At 45.6% G+C, this 17,095-nt stretch overlaps 2 protein-coding genes across 4 annotated transcripts in view; one reads left to right on the forward strand and one right to left on the reverse strand.

Moving 5' to 3' along the window:
* DDX42 (DEAD-box helicase 42) overlaps positions 1-421 on the reverse strand; it is a 32,625-nt gene extending 32,204 nt beyond the window's left edge. For 2 of the 3 annotated variants that reach the window (XM_026654853.1, XM_026654852.1), the window contains exon 1: positions 337-421. The gene's annotated coding sequence lies outside the window, so the exon portion shown is untranslated. The remainder of the gene's footprint in view (positions 1-336) is intronic. The other variant, XM_026654854.2, reaches the window with a different exon arrangement.
* A 3,895-nt stretch (positions 422-4,316) lies between these two features.
* The window catches only part of CCDC47 (coiled-coil domain containing 47), a 20,489-nt gene continuing 7,710 nt past the window's right edge, over positions 4,317-17,095 (forward strand). The window contains exons 1-7 of the mRNA XM_026654773.2: positions 4,317-4,479; positions 9,137-9,402; positions 10,288-10,395; positions 13,058-13,232; positions 13,592-13,713; positions 15,163-15,228; positions 16,528-16,629. Of these exons, the coding sequence (XP_026510558.1) occupies positions 9,142-9,402; positions 10,288-10,395; positions 13,058-13,232; positions 13,592-13,713; positions 15,163-15,228; positions 16,528-16,629 (834 nt within the window). The 5' untranslated portion in view covers positions 4,317-4,479; positions 9,137-9,141. The remainder of the gene's footprint in view (positions 4,480-9,136; positions 9,403-10,287; positions 10,396-13,057; positions 13,233-13,591; positions 13,714-15,162; positions 15,229-16,527; positions 16,630-17,095) is intronic.

The raw sequence follows: 17,095 nt of genomic DNA on the forward strand, positions 1-17,095 counted from the left end.
GTCAGACCCGCGCTGCCCGGGGGGCGGGGGGAGAGACTGAGCTGAAGCAGCAGCAGGCGGCCCCGCCCCCTCTCTTCGGGGCCCTGCTCCCGGGGGCTGAGGGGGGCGAGGCCCGCAGGGCAGCTCACCCCACAGGCGGCCCCCGCCGCGCGCTAAGGCTGAGGGACGCGCGGAGTCTCGAGCAGGGGGCGGGCCCTTTGTCCGGGGCAGGCCATGGCGCCGCCAGCCGCACTAGGCCGCGGGCCCCCACCCGCCGGAAGCAGGCCCCGCTCCCCGGGCCCCGCGGGGAAACGCCATGCAGGGCCGCCCCTCGGCTCGCCCCTCCCCCCGACTCACTCGGTGCTCGGTCTCCGCTCGCTCCAGCCGCCTCTGCCCCCGTTACCGGGAGGGGGAGGGGAACGTACGTGCGTAGGGGACGGGGCGACGTCACCGCGCTGCTGCGTGTCATGCGCACTAGGCACGGCTGAGGCTGCGCGAGCAGATGGGCAGAGGTGACCTCTGACTCAGTTGGCCCACCCAGCCCCCATAGACTCATTATAGGGGGTCTCAAACTGGGGGTCAGGACCCCTCGTGGGGGGGTCACAAGGTTATTACATGGGGGGGTCACGAGCTGCCAGGCTCCACCCCAAACCCCGCTTTGCCTGCAGCATTTATAATGGTGATAAAACATAAAAAGTGTTTTTAATTTATGCACTCAGAGCCTTGCTATGTGAAAGGCGTCAGCAGTACAAAAGTTTGAGAGCCACAGCTCTATTTGGTTGGATGAGGAGCCAGGCACAGGCCCTGAAGCAAACCCAGAGAGTCTCATGGATGAGTGGGAGTGAGGCATGAACATTGAGGCAGCCCTATAGCCCCCCCCCTCCGGGCCGGCTCCAGGCACCAGTGGTGCTTGGGGCGGCAAAAATGCTAGAGCCGGCCCTGCCCTCCCCGCCCCCTTTGGGGTAAGTGGGAGGGAGATATAGTCCTTAGAAACCGTATAAACCTCCCCATCAGGGTGAATGTGAGACACAAACATTAACCTCTCCCCCTTATCTCTGCAGCAGCCAGATGTCTCTCAGTGTCCGGTCTCAAACAGATGTGATTCTAAGCCAGTAATTTAAGGGAGTCCTGCCTAGACCCTAAGCCTGCAAAATATAGCTGAAGTTTGAGGCCTCGTTATAGATATTGGTTAAAAGAGTTGGACCTGGCCTTATATATAAAAGCAGGACTAGTCTACAACAATTGTCCCAGTCGGTAGTAAGTCTTTTGCTAACTTGCAGTGGTGTTAGGGTATGTCGTCACAGCCTGTGGCAGTGAGCCTCCTAGCCCAGGTTGACTACCATGCTAAAGTAGCCATGTAGACATGGCCGTTTTGGCTCTGCAGCCTAGGGAAGGGAGTGGGCTTTAGAGCTTGAGCTTCAGCCTCAGTTGCAACTTCACAGGACTGTCTGTACCGCTATTTTTAGAGCACTAGCAGGAGCCTGAGTCTGTGGACCCATGCTGGGAGGCTTGCTGCTGCCTTTACTGCCCTAAAGCAGTAACATAGTGTGTCCAAATCTCAATTTATCTTGAGTGTCATGAGAGTTAGCATTTTTCTCACAGCCCCAGATCCTGAAATTACGTAAATACTTGACCAAGTATCGGAGGGTTAGCTGTGCTATTCTGGATCCACAAAAACGAGGAGTCCGGTGGCACCTTAAAGACTAACAGATTTATTTGGGCATAAGCTTTTGTGAGTAAAAAACCCACTTCTCCATGCATCTGAAGAAGTGGGTTTTTACCCATGAAAGCTTATGCCCAAATAAACCTGTTAGTCTTTAAGGTGCCACCGGACTCCTCGTTGTTTTGTAAATATGTGAGAATCTCAGCTTTTGTTTTATAGAAGTTCTTATCCCTCATGACTGCACAGAAATGTGAATCCTAAAGGCTTAAAACTAGAAGGCAAATAAAAAGACACAACAGTGATTAAAAAAAAAAATCTTGATTTTTTGAGGCCTGACTCATGATATTTGACAGGTAGGCAATACTGAATACTGTTGTTTTTTAAATAATGAGAGTAGGAGAACCCACAAGACTCTCTATCATTTAGCCTTGACTTAAATAATAATAATATTAACTTCCCTTTATGGCCTGATATGATTATTGCAGGGCAAGCCAACAACATTAATAAATAATGAATTATAATAAACAATAAAAAATAACACCTAGCTGTTATAATCAGATTAGGATCTCTACACACACACAAAGACACTCCTGACCAAAAATAGGAGGGATGAGGAGCAATTATGTTGCAGGAATAAATTCTGCCTGGCTGTACTACACAAACCAGTGAAAATAGATTAAAATCATAGTGATTTATTATGCTGTCCTATAGATTTTCAAAGTGTTTTTACAAACTTTACCTAATTAATCTCAACAGAAAATGTAACTGTGAGAGATTTTAATAAATGATGAGCAGGATTCTGCATGGTAAGGCTACCACCTATCTTTGCTGCTGGTGGGTGTCATCATACTTCTCCTTGGGGATATATCACAGTCCCTGATCAATGAGGGAGTCAACAAGCATGTGGACAAGGGTGATCCAGTTGATATAGTATGTTTGGACTTTCAGAAAGCCTAACTAAGCAGTCATGAGTCAAAAGGTTGTTACAAGGAGGAGGGAGAAAAATTGTTTTTCTTAACCTCTGAGGATAGGACAAGAAGCAATGGGCTTAAATTGCAGCAAGGGAGGGTTAGGGTGGACATTAGGAAAAATTTCCTATCAGGGTGGTTAAGCACCGAAATAAATTGCCTAGGGAGGTTGTGGAATCTCCGTCATTGGAGATTTTTAAAAGCAGGTTAGACAAACACCTGTCAGGAATGCTCTAGATAATACTTAGTCCTGCCATGAGTGCAGGGGACTGGACTAGATGACCTCTCAAGGTCCCTGTCAGTCCAATGATTCTATGAGATAAGAGGGAAAGTCCTCTCAGGAATTAGTAACTGGTTACAAGATAGGAAACAAAGGTCAATAAGGGAAATAAAGGGTCAGTTTTCACAATGAAGAGAGGTAAATGGTGGGGTCCCCCAAGGATCTTCAGCAATGACTAAGGGGGGGTTTACAATAAAAGGCCTATAGAATCATAAACGGTATGGAGAAAGTGAATAGGGAAGTGTTATTTCCCCTTCACATAACACAAGACCTAAGGGGTCACTTAATGAAATTATGAGGCAGCAGGTTTAAAACAAACCAAAGGAAGTACTTCTTATCTTCACACAACTCACAGTCAACCTGTGGAACTCATTGCCAGGGGATGTCATGAATGCCAAAAGTATAACTGGGTTCACAAAAGAATTAAATACATTCATGGAAGATAGGTTCATCAACGGCTATTAGCGATGATTATTATTATCAATGGGGGGAGGGATAGCTCAGTGGTTTGAGCATTGGCCTGCTAAACCCAGGGTTGTGAGTTCAATCCTTGAGGGGGTCACTTAGGGATCTGGAGCAAAATCTGGGGCAAAATCCTTGGTTCTGCTAGTGAAGGCAGGGGGCTGGACTTGATGACCTTTCGGGGTCCCTTCCAGTTCTAGGAGATCAGATATCTCCATATATTATTATAATGGTCAGGGATGCAACCCCATGCTCCAGATGTCCCTAAATCTCCAACTTCCAGAAGCTGGTCCTGGATGACAGAGGATGCATCACACGCAATTGCCCTGTTCTGTTCATTCCCTGTGATGCCTCTGGCACTGGCCAATGTCAGAGCCAAGACAGCAGGCTAGCTGGACCTTGGGTGACCAGACAGCAAATGTGAAAAATCGGGACAGGGGGTGGGGGGTAATAGGAGCCGATATAAGAAAAAGACCCACAAATCGGGACTGTCCCTATAAAATCGGGACATCTGGTCACCCTGGCTGGACCGACGGTCTGACCCACCCAGTATGTCAGTTCTTGTGCTACACAGTCAGTTTGGGGCCTAGGAAACGTCACCCGGCTGTGATGCTGCGTCACCATGTGACGCTGCTTCCACGCAGCCGGGTGGTGTTTCAAAGTGACATCGCGACAGTGCGCCCCGTGACACTGCATCGCCCTGCGATGGCCGGGCCACGCCGCGGCGGAGCCTCCTGACGGGACGTCACCGCGTTCCCTTACATCACAGCCCGGCTTTGACGTGACGTCATAGTGCCAGGGGACTCCCGAGCGTGGGGATTGGCGACGTGACCTCCTGCGGGGCCGCGCCGTTGCCGGGCAACGGGAGAGGGGGGCCGGTGGTAGCGCACGTGGTGGGGTGTGAGCAGGCGTCACCCGTCCGCAGACCCGGCCCTCAGCGCGAGGCAGCTTGTTCCCGGGCCGCCTGGCAGGCGGGGAGCGGCGGCAGCCCCGGAACCCCGCCTCCCTGCTCGCACTGCGCCTGCGCCCACCTACGCAAAGCGCGCAGGGGGCGCAGCTTGCGCGAGGGGAGCTGAGCGCCGCGAGGCTGGGCCTAGGTGGCGGGCGGGAGCGCCGGCCGGACTCAGGTAAAGGCGGCGGGTCGTGGGACTGGCTGGGAGCCCCCCTCCCCTCCCGTCCCGCGCTGGGAAGCGGCCCTGGGGGTTGACCCCGGAGCGGCTCGGGGGGGGCTCCCCTCCCTGCGGGGGGTGCATCAGGCCTGGGGGGGGCCCCTCCCCCCAGGCCTGTCCCTGGCACGGCCCCCCCCGAGAGGCGGGGCTGACAGGCCCCACGCGGCGCTCGCGCCTCTGACCCCCTGGAGCGGCGGCTTTCAAACTTCTCTGCTGCGGAGCCAGTTGAAGAAAATGCGGGTTGATGCCCGCGACCCAAGGGGGCTCCGGGCTGGGGTGAGGGCAGCGGGGTGGGGCCGGGAATGAGGGGTTCAGGGTGCGAGAGGGGGCGCTGGGCTGTGGCAGGGGGTTGGGGGTGCAGGATGGGGTCAGGGCTCTGGGCTGGGGGTGCAGGCTTGGGACTGGGGATGAGGAGTTTGGGGTGCAGGAGGGGCTCTGGGTTTGGGGGGGCTCAGGGCTGGGGGGGGGGGCGCGGGCCCGGGGGTGGGGGGTTTGGGGTGCAGGAAGGGATTCCGGGTTTGGTGGGGGCTCAGGGCAGGGGATTGGGGTGTGGGGTTACTTCCGGCGGCTCCCAGTCAGCGGCACAGCTGGGGTGCAGAGGCAGGCTTCCTGTCTGTTCTGGGACCGCGCTAAGCCCCGGAAGCGGCCAGCAACAGGTCCAGCGCGGGTAACTCTCACCTGCAGGTACCACCCCCCACTCCCATTGGCTGGTTTCCAGCCAATGGGAGTGTGGAGCCAGTGCTGAGGGTGGGGGCAGCTCGTGGAGCCCTGTGGCCCCCCTGCCTAGAAGCCGGACCCGCTATTGGCGGCTTCCGGGGTGCAGCGCAGTGTCGGAAAAGGTAGGCACTAGTCTGCCTTAGCTGGGCAGCACCACCAATGGGATTTTTAACATCCCAGTCGGCGATGCTGACCAGGGCAAAGTGACCCAGTGCCTTACATGCTGTGACCCAGTGCTGGGTTGCAAAAACACTGCTCTGGCGAAATCTCTCTCCCCCTTCCAATGATGCTGACTTCCAAACTCGTAATTTCTCTCGCTGGGCCTTGTGTGGCAGTGACCCCCCCTCCTTAAGGGCGCTGGGGTTCTGAGCCCTGGTGGGCTTGCCCTGGGCATGTGGAGCCTTGCTCTGCCCATCTGCTCCATTGGGGTGAGACGCCAATGTCTTTCGGGACCCTGCCTGCTCCGAAGAACGGAGCTGACAGGTGGAGTAGGGTGGAAGAGTGTGGTGTGCACCCAAGAACTAGGGCACAGCTAATTTTAGGCACTCTAACCTTGACTGTGTGCCTTTAAGGACTTGTCACGAGATCCTGGAAACTCGCGCTCCCTACAAGAAACAGTGCCACCCCATCATATAAGGTCCTAAATTCCAGATAGCACCGTGGCTTTGTGCCCTGTGGGGCAGGGCATTGCTATGAGTCATTTTTTCAGTTGTGGAAGCTGTGAGTTAACTGCCAACTCTGTTCTTGCACCACGTGAATTGTGGTGACCACACAGGACCCACTATGAAGTACTGTGCTTCAAGCAGTTTTTTGCTTAGGCCTCCATTGCTGCAAATGTATTCACCGTGACACCCAAGTCTGTTAGATACCTCTTGGGAATCACAGTCATAATCCATTTTTCATATGACTTTACAGAAGTGGCAGGGTACTTGGTAATTGAATATGCTTTAGTAGTCTCAGAATTCCTTATTCCAGAGGAATGGGAGATGTTCCTCTGATCATATAGCCCGACTGAGTTGATCGTTTTACCCGTATAATGCTAGTTCTCTCTTCATAAGTAGTATCACTATTTTCATTCAATTCACATAAAATTTGTGGAACTCCTAAGGAATATTCTAAACTTCAGTGCTTTATCTAGCTGCATTGTATCTTGCTCATGCACACTCTTGCACACTTCTTATTTAGGCTGTCTATCTAGAGTGGAAGGCCTTCAAAAAAGGGACTCATTTGTTATCTCTCTAAAATAGTTTGGATGCTCTGGGGCCATGCAAGTACACCTCTACCCCGATATAATGCTGTCCTCGGGAGCCAAAAAAGCTTACTGCATTATAGGTGAAACCGCGTTATATCGAACTTGCTTTGATCCGCTGGAGTGCGCAGCCCCGCCTCCCCAGAGCGCTGCTTTACCGCGTTATATCCGAATTCATGTTATATCGGGTCGCGTTATATCGGGGTAGAGGTGTAGTACTCAAAGGTATATCACATTAAGGTAACAAAAAATGGTTTCTGTTAGTTTTGGGTAACTAAAACAAAAGTCAACATTCAAGTCAGCACCACAGTGAGAATGAGAAAGATGAGCTTTGCTTCCATCAAACGTGGTGGTAATCCTCCATGAGTGTCTGTGAAGTGCTGCGGTTGACTTAGCATTGCTCTTAGAGGCCCCAGTTGAGACCTCATTGTGCTAGGCACTGTACTATTTTAAGAGTTTATGATCAGTAGACAAAACAAAGTGGAGACCAGGGAAACTGAAAGTGAAGTGACTTGTCCATGGTCTCACCACAGGCTAGTGGCAGAGCTGGGAACAAATCTCAAGTTTCCTGTGTCCCAGTCCAGTCTCCTATTCAATGGCCCACACTGCTTCCCAGTGAAACAGCCATACTCTTCCCAATTTTCTTTGTTAAACACATAAGAAATGGGTCCAGAATAAAAGCAGAACCTGCTCAGCAGGACCCATTCCTGAACGCGCATCTTAGAATGACTGAGAATATGTGGTTTGAAAGTAACAACACGATTGCTGCTTTGCTGTTTCAAATGATTAGCTCAAGTGTATTTTGTGATATTGATGGTGCTGTTGCTACCTAATTTTTCCATTTAGTGACCTGACTCCATAGGTAATAACCATCGCAGGTGCGGTCTCTCATGTTCTTTAAAATCAACAAAAAATGGAGAGAGTTGGTCACTCGGACATTTGATGAGTGATCCTATTGGAGAGAGTATCAGAGGGGTAGCCGTGTTAGTCTGGATCTGTAAAAAGCAACAGAAAGTCCTGTGGCACCTTTAAGACTAACAGATGTATTGGAGCATAAGCTTTCGTGGGTGAATGCCCACTTCGTCGGATGCTTGTGCTCCAATACCTCTGTTAGTCTTAAAGGTGCCACAGGACTCTCTGTTGCTGTTGGAGAGAGAGTCTTATTAGGAGTACAGAGTTGATAACTTAGTCCATCTTTTTATCCTGACATGGGTAAAGTGATAGATATCTAACTTACATATTGTATATGTTCCCAAGGACACTGTGGTAGGCAAATTTACTAAATAAACAGTAGCAAATACTCCACCTGTAGCTTCAATAGTCTATATTGATTTCACTATTATTTAATTTTAATGTGCGCATTCCCTTGCTGTGTCTTTTCAATCAGGAATCTGGTGCAGGAAGGTTTTTCAGTATAAGTCACCACTGTTAGTAAGCAAACTGACTTGAGTAAGGTCAGACTATGCTTCCCAATTGGCTAGGCATTGTTTGTACAACTGTTTTTATTTCTTTATCAGGTGTGTATTTAAATGATGTACTGTACCAACGCAGAGGGGGAACCGATACTTGGGTGTTAAGCAAACACTTTAGATAAAGGAACCAGAAGCATGCATACATGGGTCAGGCATCTGTACATCCTCCATTCCATTATCCAACCTTTTGTCTGAGGACCTGTGTGTGTCTGTGTGTGCATATATATATGTGTGTGTGTGTGTGTGTGTGTATACATATGTATATATGAAGGTAAAAAGGAATGTTGCCTCCTCTTTGAACAGTTGGTGAGAGACTTTAGCAGGAGTAGCCAGACTGGTCTGTGGGACCACAGTTCTCAGAATTCAGTGCTCTGTCAGTCCTAGTTGCTTGCTATGATTGTATGGGAGGGAATCTCTGCAGCCTGCACTTCCATATTAAGCGAGAGGGTCTGCTACATGCCATGTAAATTGGATGCAGCCTTCAGGCTCCTGGCAAGTTGCTAATGTGATCCATTGTATACTTTTTAAGTGCCTTTACTATATAGGGACTAGGATGTCCGTGTCATTTGTCCATGACTGCAAAGACCCCTGTCTCAAACCTGAGAGGTGTGAGTTGCATGTTGGAAAACTTGAGTAGAGAAAGAATTGCATTATTATTATTTATTTTTTTAAGAAAAGCTGGGGAAAAAAATCTCTAGAACTCCTCTTAGTTGTGGGGAGGAATAGGAGTATGAGAATTTATCTCTTTCCTTGGGGCTGAAGCCTCTTAAATTAAGATTTGGCAGTTCTATAGTGTATTTCATGCCAGGATCTCAAAGCATTTTACAGACAAACCTCTATGTGATGTAAGTATAATATGAGGTACCTTCTCTAAGCCTCAGTTCACCCATCTGTAAACTAAGTAACTTGTCCCCAAATCTTTGATAGAGCTGGGAAAGAACCCAGGAGTCCTGTCTCTGTCTCTTGTGCTAATCGTTAGATATATTTTCACAATCCACCCCCCACTTTGCCTTTTAGGGAGCCTGAGCTCAGAAATTGATTAGATGATGTCTTATAATTGTACCCTCCTTCTTCTGCGTTCCCGTAATCGGGCAGATGTTTAATGCAGTAGGACCCTAAGCGAACTAAATAAATTCCCCCTTCTAACCTGAGTGTTTTGTATTTGAATTTTTTTTAGTGACAATGAGGAGCTTGTGGATCTTCCTTGCTGTTTTGTTTGCCTCATGGGGCTTTTCTTTGGCCAAGTTTGATGAATTTGAGGACGGAGATGACATTGTGGAGTACGATGATAATGACTTTGCTGAGTTTGAAGATGTTACTGAAGATGTAACCACAGACTCTCCCCAGAGGATCATAACCACAGAAGATGATGAGGAGGAGGCCACTGTAGAGCTTGAAGGTCACGATGAAAATCAGGAGGACTTTGATGATGCAGATGCACAGGTAATGTCAAATTCATGCCGTTGCCCCTCTTAGCCTCTCATTTGAAATGCCCTTTCAGTTATCAAACCAGGATCCATGATTGTTCTTGTACTATACCCCAGTGCAGTACTTATGCTGTGATCCCATCAGATCTTCAAGCTATGCGGGGTCTGGCTGGGTCAATATTTAGATGGAATATTTCGAAGGAGCACCCAAGATATTCAGATAGTGGTACTCTTCCTTTGAAGTCGGTAGTGAACCCATTGTGGTGCTAGGGAGAGCTCTGCTGCTGGATATAACATCTTCCTAGTGAATTGTAAAATGGAGATCCAACTAGTTGCATTCATTAAAGATCCCATGGCACTTCTGTAGAAGTAAAGATGTTAACTTCTGCATCCTGGTCCAACTTGGGAGGCAATATATAATCACCCTAAATGTCCCATACAGTTTCAATTGCATGTAGTCATCTTCTCTTCCCATCATAAACTTTGTAATGCTTTGCTGTGTCCTGTTGAGAGATTGCTATGATTCACTGCAGAGGTAGGTGCATTTCAGTGATAAATAAAACAGTCTTTTGAGAATCATTTGGGTATTGGTTAATAAAGCACTTTGATATCCTTGGGGTTGTAAGGCACTTTATGCATGTAAGAAAATGGCTGTTAAATCTTCATAAAATTGTGCATAAACATTTTATTGCAGAAATGTTCCAAATTAAAAAAAAAAACACTAATACCCAGGCGATTTTTGTTGATCTTAACTTTACAATCTCAGCTGTAACATTGTAAAAGAGACTGCTGCTTTAGAGGGATGATGCATATCCCTTTATTTTCTGTCCCACATCTGTCATATTTGCCACGTGCTTACCAGGCTTGAGATGTTTAGGCTTTTTGTGCTCTTATCCCTTAGGAAGGAGATACTGAGAGTGAGCCATATGATGATGAGGAATTTGAAGGCTATGAAGAGAAAACAGATGCATCTCCCAGCAAAAGCAAAGACCCCATAACAATTGTTGATGTAGGTATAAATGTCAGAGTATCTTTCCATTCAGCACTTTATGATTTATTTGTAGTATGGTAGTCCCTAAAGGGTCCTGCAGAGAACAAGGCCTTCTTGTTCTAGCTGCTGTACAGACATAATTAAAGGTAGTCTTTTGTCCTGAAAAAATTACAACCTGAATTGACAAGACAAAGGGTGGGAAAGGAAACTGCTCAGAGACATGACATGTCCAACATCACATAGCAGCTTAGTAGCAGAATTGGAATCAGGTCTCCTGAGTCCCATTCCAGTGCTCCTATGCACTGGATTGTGCTGATTGTCACAGATTTGTAATATGACATTTGAAACTGATGTATTCAACTATACATGGCTTGTTCCTTAATGTGTAAACAACTATGTAAAACTGCTAGTACTTCCCACTCTTGTGCTCTCAAACTGAATTGGTGTCATATTCTGGTCTAGTTTATTATCACATGGAATACAGATTGTCTTAATATTATGCCCATGATCAGTAAATGTCTCTGCAACAAAAATAACCGTGTTTTAAACGTGGGTTTTGGCCAAAGCATCTTTGAATATGGTTTATCCTTACGTTAGAGAGAGAAAACATGCTATAACCATAGTAACAAATCATGTTTTAGTCAGTGTACCACAGCTAAAACATGATTCTCTAACACGTTTGTGTATCTTGATTACACAGGCAACAAAAGAACATGTTATGATGGTTATAACCACTGTATTTAAATTGTTGGGTGTTTTAAGAGTAGCTGGGGTTGAACATTGCAGATTTGAAATATACAATATTTAGTCCTCTTGATGCCAAAAAAACCTGAGGCTTTTACAAAGCAGTTAAGAGACAAAAAGGGCAGAGTTACATTTTTCTAAAATGGTGTAATCAAATGTGTCAGTGGGAAATACCTCATCTCTTTTTTTCTGAGGGGCAATATCTTGGCAGTAAAACTAATAACCAACCTCTAATGACTTCAAAAAGAGAACTCCACAGAGAGACAGCAGGATCTTCCTATTAAATTTTGGTCACTATTTGCACTATGGCTCCTAACTGTGTTCTGAAAACACTTTCAAAAGTTGGTCACAACACAGTTGTAATGCATCTTTCAGTCACACCTTTTGTGGTGCTCAGATAATGCAGTGATGGGCATGGTGTCAGAACCTGAACAGAAGTGTGTTACAATTGTGATGAGGTGCTAGGCTGACTACACTGGAGATTATTCGTTAGCACAGTCTGGCTCTTGGAAAAGAAATCTTTTCTCCACACTGGTCAGTGATCCGGTATCAGTATAAACTGTGTTGGGCATATGCTATGTTCTAGGGCGCAATTCAGACCAGCGAGAGGTTGTCACTGCTTGTCCTGTAATCCTGCGTGCCTTAAAATGGTCTGCTTCTGTAGCTCCCTGTCTAGACGCTTCCAGCCAGCGTACAAGCATGCACTGAGTGTCTGTGTGTTGAGCAGTTCTTGTTCAGCAACTCTGATAGCAGCAGCCTGCTTGTTATACCAAAGTCATGCTCTGGTCTCCACTAGCTTTGGTTACTACTAGCCAAATGATCCCAAAACTGTGTGCCCAGAAACGTCCAGCCCTCTTCTGGAATATTCAAAGGAGTAATAGGGTCCGTTGCTCCTCTAAAGAGACCAAAGCATAGCAGCCTGTTGCTTTAACTGGAGTTGTTAATCACTTCAAATCAAACAGTCCTCAGTAGATTTAGAATAAAAGTAAAACAGGTTTATTTAATCAGAGAGAGATTTTACATGAGGTCAGATATAAGGGATAATGTCAGATATGGTTACAAACAAAAGTAAAAATGCTAAAACTTAACAGGCTACAGTCTTGGTTCAAGGTAAGGTTTTTACCACGCTTCCTTCCAGCAAGATGGCTGACCATCACCTCGGTCAGGATCTCCCACAAAATACAGAGTGCTCGATTCCTTTGTCGTCTGAGTTGAAAGATAATTTGGAGTTCTTTGCCCCCCTCTCTTTTATAGTCCGGTGAACTTTTGAAATGTATCCTTCTCAAAGTTCAGTGCCCCTCCTGTGAGGAAAAGTGCCACGGAGTCTGATGGAGAACTTTCCATGCTGGTTTCTTGCCCAGAGGTACTTTCTGCAATGTAAATTGATCTGCCCCTTCAGCTTCCAGTATGCCAATGGAGGGTCACTTGACTGTGATTGCCAATTGTCTATGATTGCACCCGGATTGAGGCTTTTACTTTGGGGGAAAAAACCTGTTTACCTATTCCCCAGACTTGTCTGGTTCAAACACATTTTAGAATCATCATACCGAGGGAATTCGTAACTTCACATATAACATTATAGCACTTTACAATTCTATTAATAACCAGAGTGCTGTTAGCTTTCATATGGTACAACACAAGGCATATTTTGTACAAATATTAGTGCAGTAGTATTTAAAGTGTCAATGCTTGGAGCCTAAGGTCAAAGAATACTGTATCAACTATCTTCCAGCATGATTGCTGCTAGTACAAAATAAGCCATGTGTCAGTAGCAAAGTTGGCCCTAAATAGGCTCAACTCTGTAGCATAGCTTTAGCGAAGCTTATCGCTGTCATTCAGGGATGAAGCTTCTCTGGTAACTTACACGTTCCAAAACAAATGATTGTGCAGAATCCATTACATCCAGTAATAAAATTACTTCATTCACTCACCACAGGTCCCTGCACATCTTCAAAACAGTTGGGAGAGTTACTACATGGAGATCTTAATGGTAACTGGTCTTCTTGCGTACATCATGAACTACATCATTGGGAAGAATAAAAACAACCGGCTAGCTCAGGCCTGGTTCAACACTCACAGGGAGTTGCTGGAAAGTAACTTTGCCCTTGTTGGTAAGTTTTTGCAGTTGCTATGCCCAACTGTTCGCTGCTTTGAATGTGACTGGCTTATATGACTGATGAGAATGGGCTGGGGAGAGGAATAACCTTTTCTCTGGCAGCACTTGTTGAAATTAATGGCAGTTCTGCATGCATTGAAGTAATATACCACCCCCCAATGCTGAAATGCGATCTAAATACAGCGACCATAATGGTGTAGAATAAGTTGCATAAGAGAACATTAAGATGGCACTGTAGTCCAATAGAATAACCCAGGAATACCTGAATTCTAATCCTAATGATGTCATTTCACTACTTGTCACTGACCATTAGCTCACACTTCCTTTTATTAACTAATATAGTCTTACTTTCAGGGGATGATGGCACAAATAAAGAAGCCACAAGCACAGGGAAGCTCAACCAAGAAAACGAACACATATACAACTTATGGTGCTCTGGCAGGGTGTGCTGTGAGGGAATGCTTATCCAGCTAAAGGTAAGGGTGGGGGAATCTTGCAGAATTGTTCCACTAACTAACATGTGGAAGTTCAAATTTTGGCCAGGTGCGCTCTCTCTCTCTCCCCAGGTTGGGTAGCTAGAGGCCTCGGTACGGCTTTTTCTTTTTATCATTCAGGTCAGCAGACTGGATTCCGAATACACACAGGAAGCAGATATGCTGAATGAATAGTGGCCATTTTTTACATAGTCACTTTTATTATTATACTATCATTTTAAGATCCAATCTGTCATGATCTGAGAAGAGTACCAATGACTACTTCGTACTTCTGGAAAGTGGAGAACTCCCACTGTCCGGTGCTGTGGGGCAATTGTTCCTGGTCATGATGGTGGATAAGAGATTGGAATGTAAAACTGCCAGTGGTCCTTCAGTCTAGTAGTGCTTTTTTTGGTCACTGAATATATCAAGTCCTGAGTTTTGAACCAGTGGAATGCTCATCACCTGGGGGGGGGAGAACTTGTCTTTTTCTTATTAGCTTGGCAAAGCAATCCAACCTAAGATCAATAGAAATATTTCCATGATTTCTCCTACCCCCCCCCCCCATTTCAATTGAAAGTTTTGTGCTTGGATGTAAATATTTCCCTGCAATGTTTACAAGCTGAACACTACAGATTTGAGCTAGCACCTGAGAACCAAAAAAATGAAACCATGAGACTAATAATAAGCACCATGCTGTGCTCCAGTAGTAAGTGTTTGCAGCATCTACATTTAGTTTGGAGAATGCAAATGGTCCAAAAAAATAGCTTAAAATGGTCAAAAGTAAACTGGATATTTAAAATTTTCCATTTTAATTGCCTTTGCCTGTCATGACCATTTAGGCTGAAAATCCTATTTTTTCTTTTAACCTTTGAACTTCTTCTAACTACTACCTCCACAAACTTCCCATGGTTACAGTATAGCCAGTCCCAAATTATTAGTCCCTTCGCAACTTTGACAACTTCATTTATTCCTCTTAATGTCCATTTACTTCCATCTTAGCAGAAGGAGCTCTTAGTATTCTAGGAACAGATTCCAATGAGAAATGAAGAAACTCCGATGTCTTCCATATCAAAAAGCTGAATATTTGATTCATATACGTAGTGCTAAATACATGCTTTTTGTGATCACTGGAGCAAATGCAGAATGGAAAGCGTTGTAGGTTTCTAAGACCTGGTCTCTGCACAAAGTGGTGCCAGTTTAACTAAAGCTGTGATATTTATACCAATTAGTTAAACTGGCACAGGCTAAACTGATATTACCAGTTTTAAACCAACAGTCAGCACACAAAGTGGCACCAGTTTAACTAAGCAAATTTAAGTTAATCTAGTGAATCTTTGTGTATGCAGACAAGACCTTAGCCTGCCTGTAGATGCTACTACATTCCAGTAAATTGCTAAATATGCAAAAACTGCAGCACTGTCTACTGTACTAAAACATTCTCTCTTTCAGTTTCTCAAGAGGCAAGACCTTCTGAATGTACTTGCTCGTATGATGAGGCCAGCCTGTGACCAAGTGGTATGCACTCAATTCTTTAGACTTACTCTGCATAGTTCCTGTTGCATTCCTTCAACTCCACTGGGCTTTTGGTCTTTCCCACAACTAGCCAGATGGTGGCTTCAGAGAGAAATGCAGCTTTCTTCCATCTTCCTTCAAACAAAGTAACTCTGTGAAATGATCTGCAAACACCATTCACGTTCTTTTTCTCTTTTATGATGCACCAGACTTCTGATGACTGGTGAATTGTTTGTCTCTCTCTGGGTTTTACTGTTCATGTGGTTTTGTGAACCAAGTCCGTCACACACACTTGATAAAACTTGCTTTTGGACTGGAATCATAGATTCTTAGAGTTGAAAGGGACCTCAGGAGGTCATCTAGTCCAACCCCCTGCTCAAAGCAGGACCAATCCCCAACTAAATCCCCAAGTCCCTAAATGGCCCCCTCAAGGATTGAACTCTCAGCCTTGGGTCTAGCAGGCCAATGCTCAAACCACTGAGCTATCCCTCCTTTTGTGACTTGCAGTCTTGAACAATTGTTCTGTCTTTTGAACCCTTTTATGAGTGCAGCCTAATCACACTGGGTAATCTGTTATCTGCCCGGTATTGTGCATCTTGTAAAGCTAATTGGTGTCTAGCAGCTGTTAGTGTTAGGGACATTGGGAGCCTATATACCCATATACATGCCCTGTCAAAGTATAAATTCCAGTATCCACACAGTATCCATTAGGCATGCTGTAAGGAAAAATGGGGGGGGGAGATGCTCTGCTAGTACTTATGAGGTTTTACTTTTTCATATATTTTCTGTTATATTTTAGTTTTTATATTGTTGGTGTTTTCTTTATTCTGTCTCGTTTAGAAGTGGCAAATGCATGCAAACAGTCTGCTATTGGCTATCTAGTATGCTCTCAAACTGAGTCCTCCTAAAGCTCTGCTACGTTGCCCATTGCCAATAAACCCTGAGATTGGGAACTCCGCTTTCTAATTTTGATAGACACTTACCGTACGGTTTTAGGAGTGAGAAAAGAAGCCATTAAGTCCAGACATAAACAGAATAGCTTTATCCATGTTGAAATAACACCTGAATATAGTAGCTGGACTGAGATTTTCTTTGATATTTCAAAAGAAAAGGTACAGCTAACTTTGTAGTGAAAATATTTGTTCCACAATAAGAGTTGGATCTGTCCATTGCAAGTGCTCCATGGCTGGGGGAGTCTATTGTCGGGGTCCTAGTCCGTGATTATGGCTCCTAGGTGCTATGATGATACAAATAATTAATAATAGTATAAATCCAGTCACTATTGCTGTCTCTTTTTCTCAGCAAATAAAAGTAACAATGAATGATGAAGATATGGATACCTATGTGTTTGCTGTTGGAACAAGAAAAGCCTTAGTGCGACTTCAGAAGGAAATGCAGGACCTGGTATGTGTGTGTTCAAGTTGGAAGAAATGGATAGTTCAGGCGATTGGGAATGGGGTATAAAGGCTTTCATCTCTAGATTGCTTGTTCAAGTTCAGGGCCAGTTCGGAATAACTGAAAGTTGTTACCATTCGAAGGCTAAGTGGCCTAGAAGAATTAATTTGGGAAGTGCATTCTCAGTCCTGTTCCCAGTGGACAAGTATCCATATCCTAAAGCAACTGGCACTGATTTGCTTCTGTATTGGCAAAAACAACGAGGAGTCCTTGTGGCACCTTAGAGAGACTAACAAATTTATTTGGGCATAACCACTTCATCAGATGCATGGAGTGAAAAATACAGTAAGCAGAATACACCTCTACCTCGATATAACGCTGTCCTCGGGAGCCAAAAAATCTTACCGCATTATAGGTGAAACCACGTTATATCGAACTTGCTTTGATCCGCTGGAGTGCGCACCCCCCCCCCCCC

This window comes from Terrapene carolina, unplaced genomic scaffold, assembly GCF_002925995.2.
Source record: "Terrapene carolina triunguis isolate 2854851 unplaced genomic scaffold, T_m_triunguis-2.0 Scaffold193, whole genome shotgun sequence".
NCBI lineage: Eukaryota > Metazoa > Chordata > Testudines > Emydidae > Terrapene > Terrapene triunguis.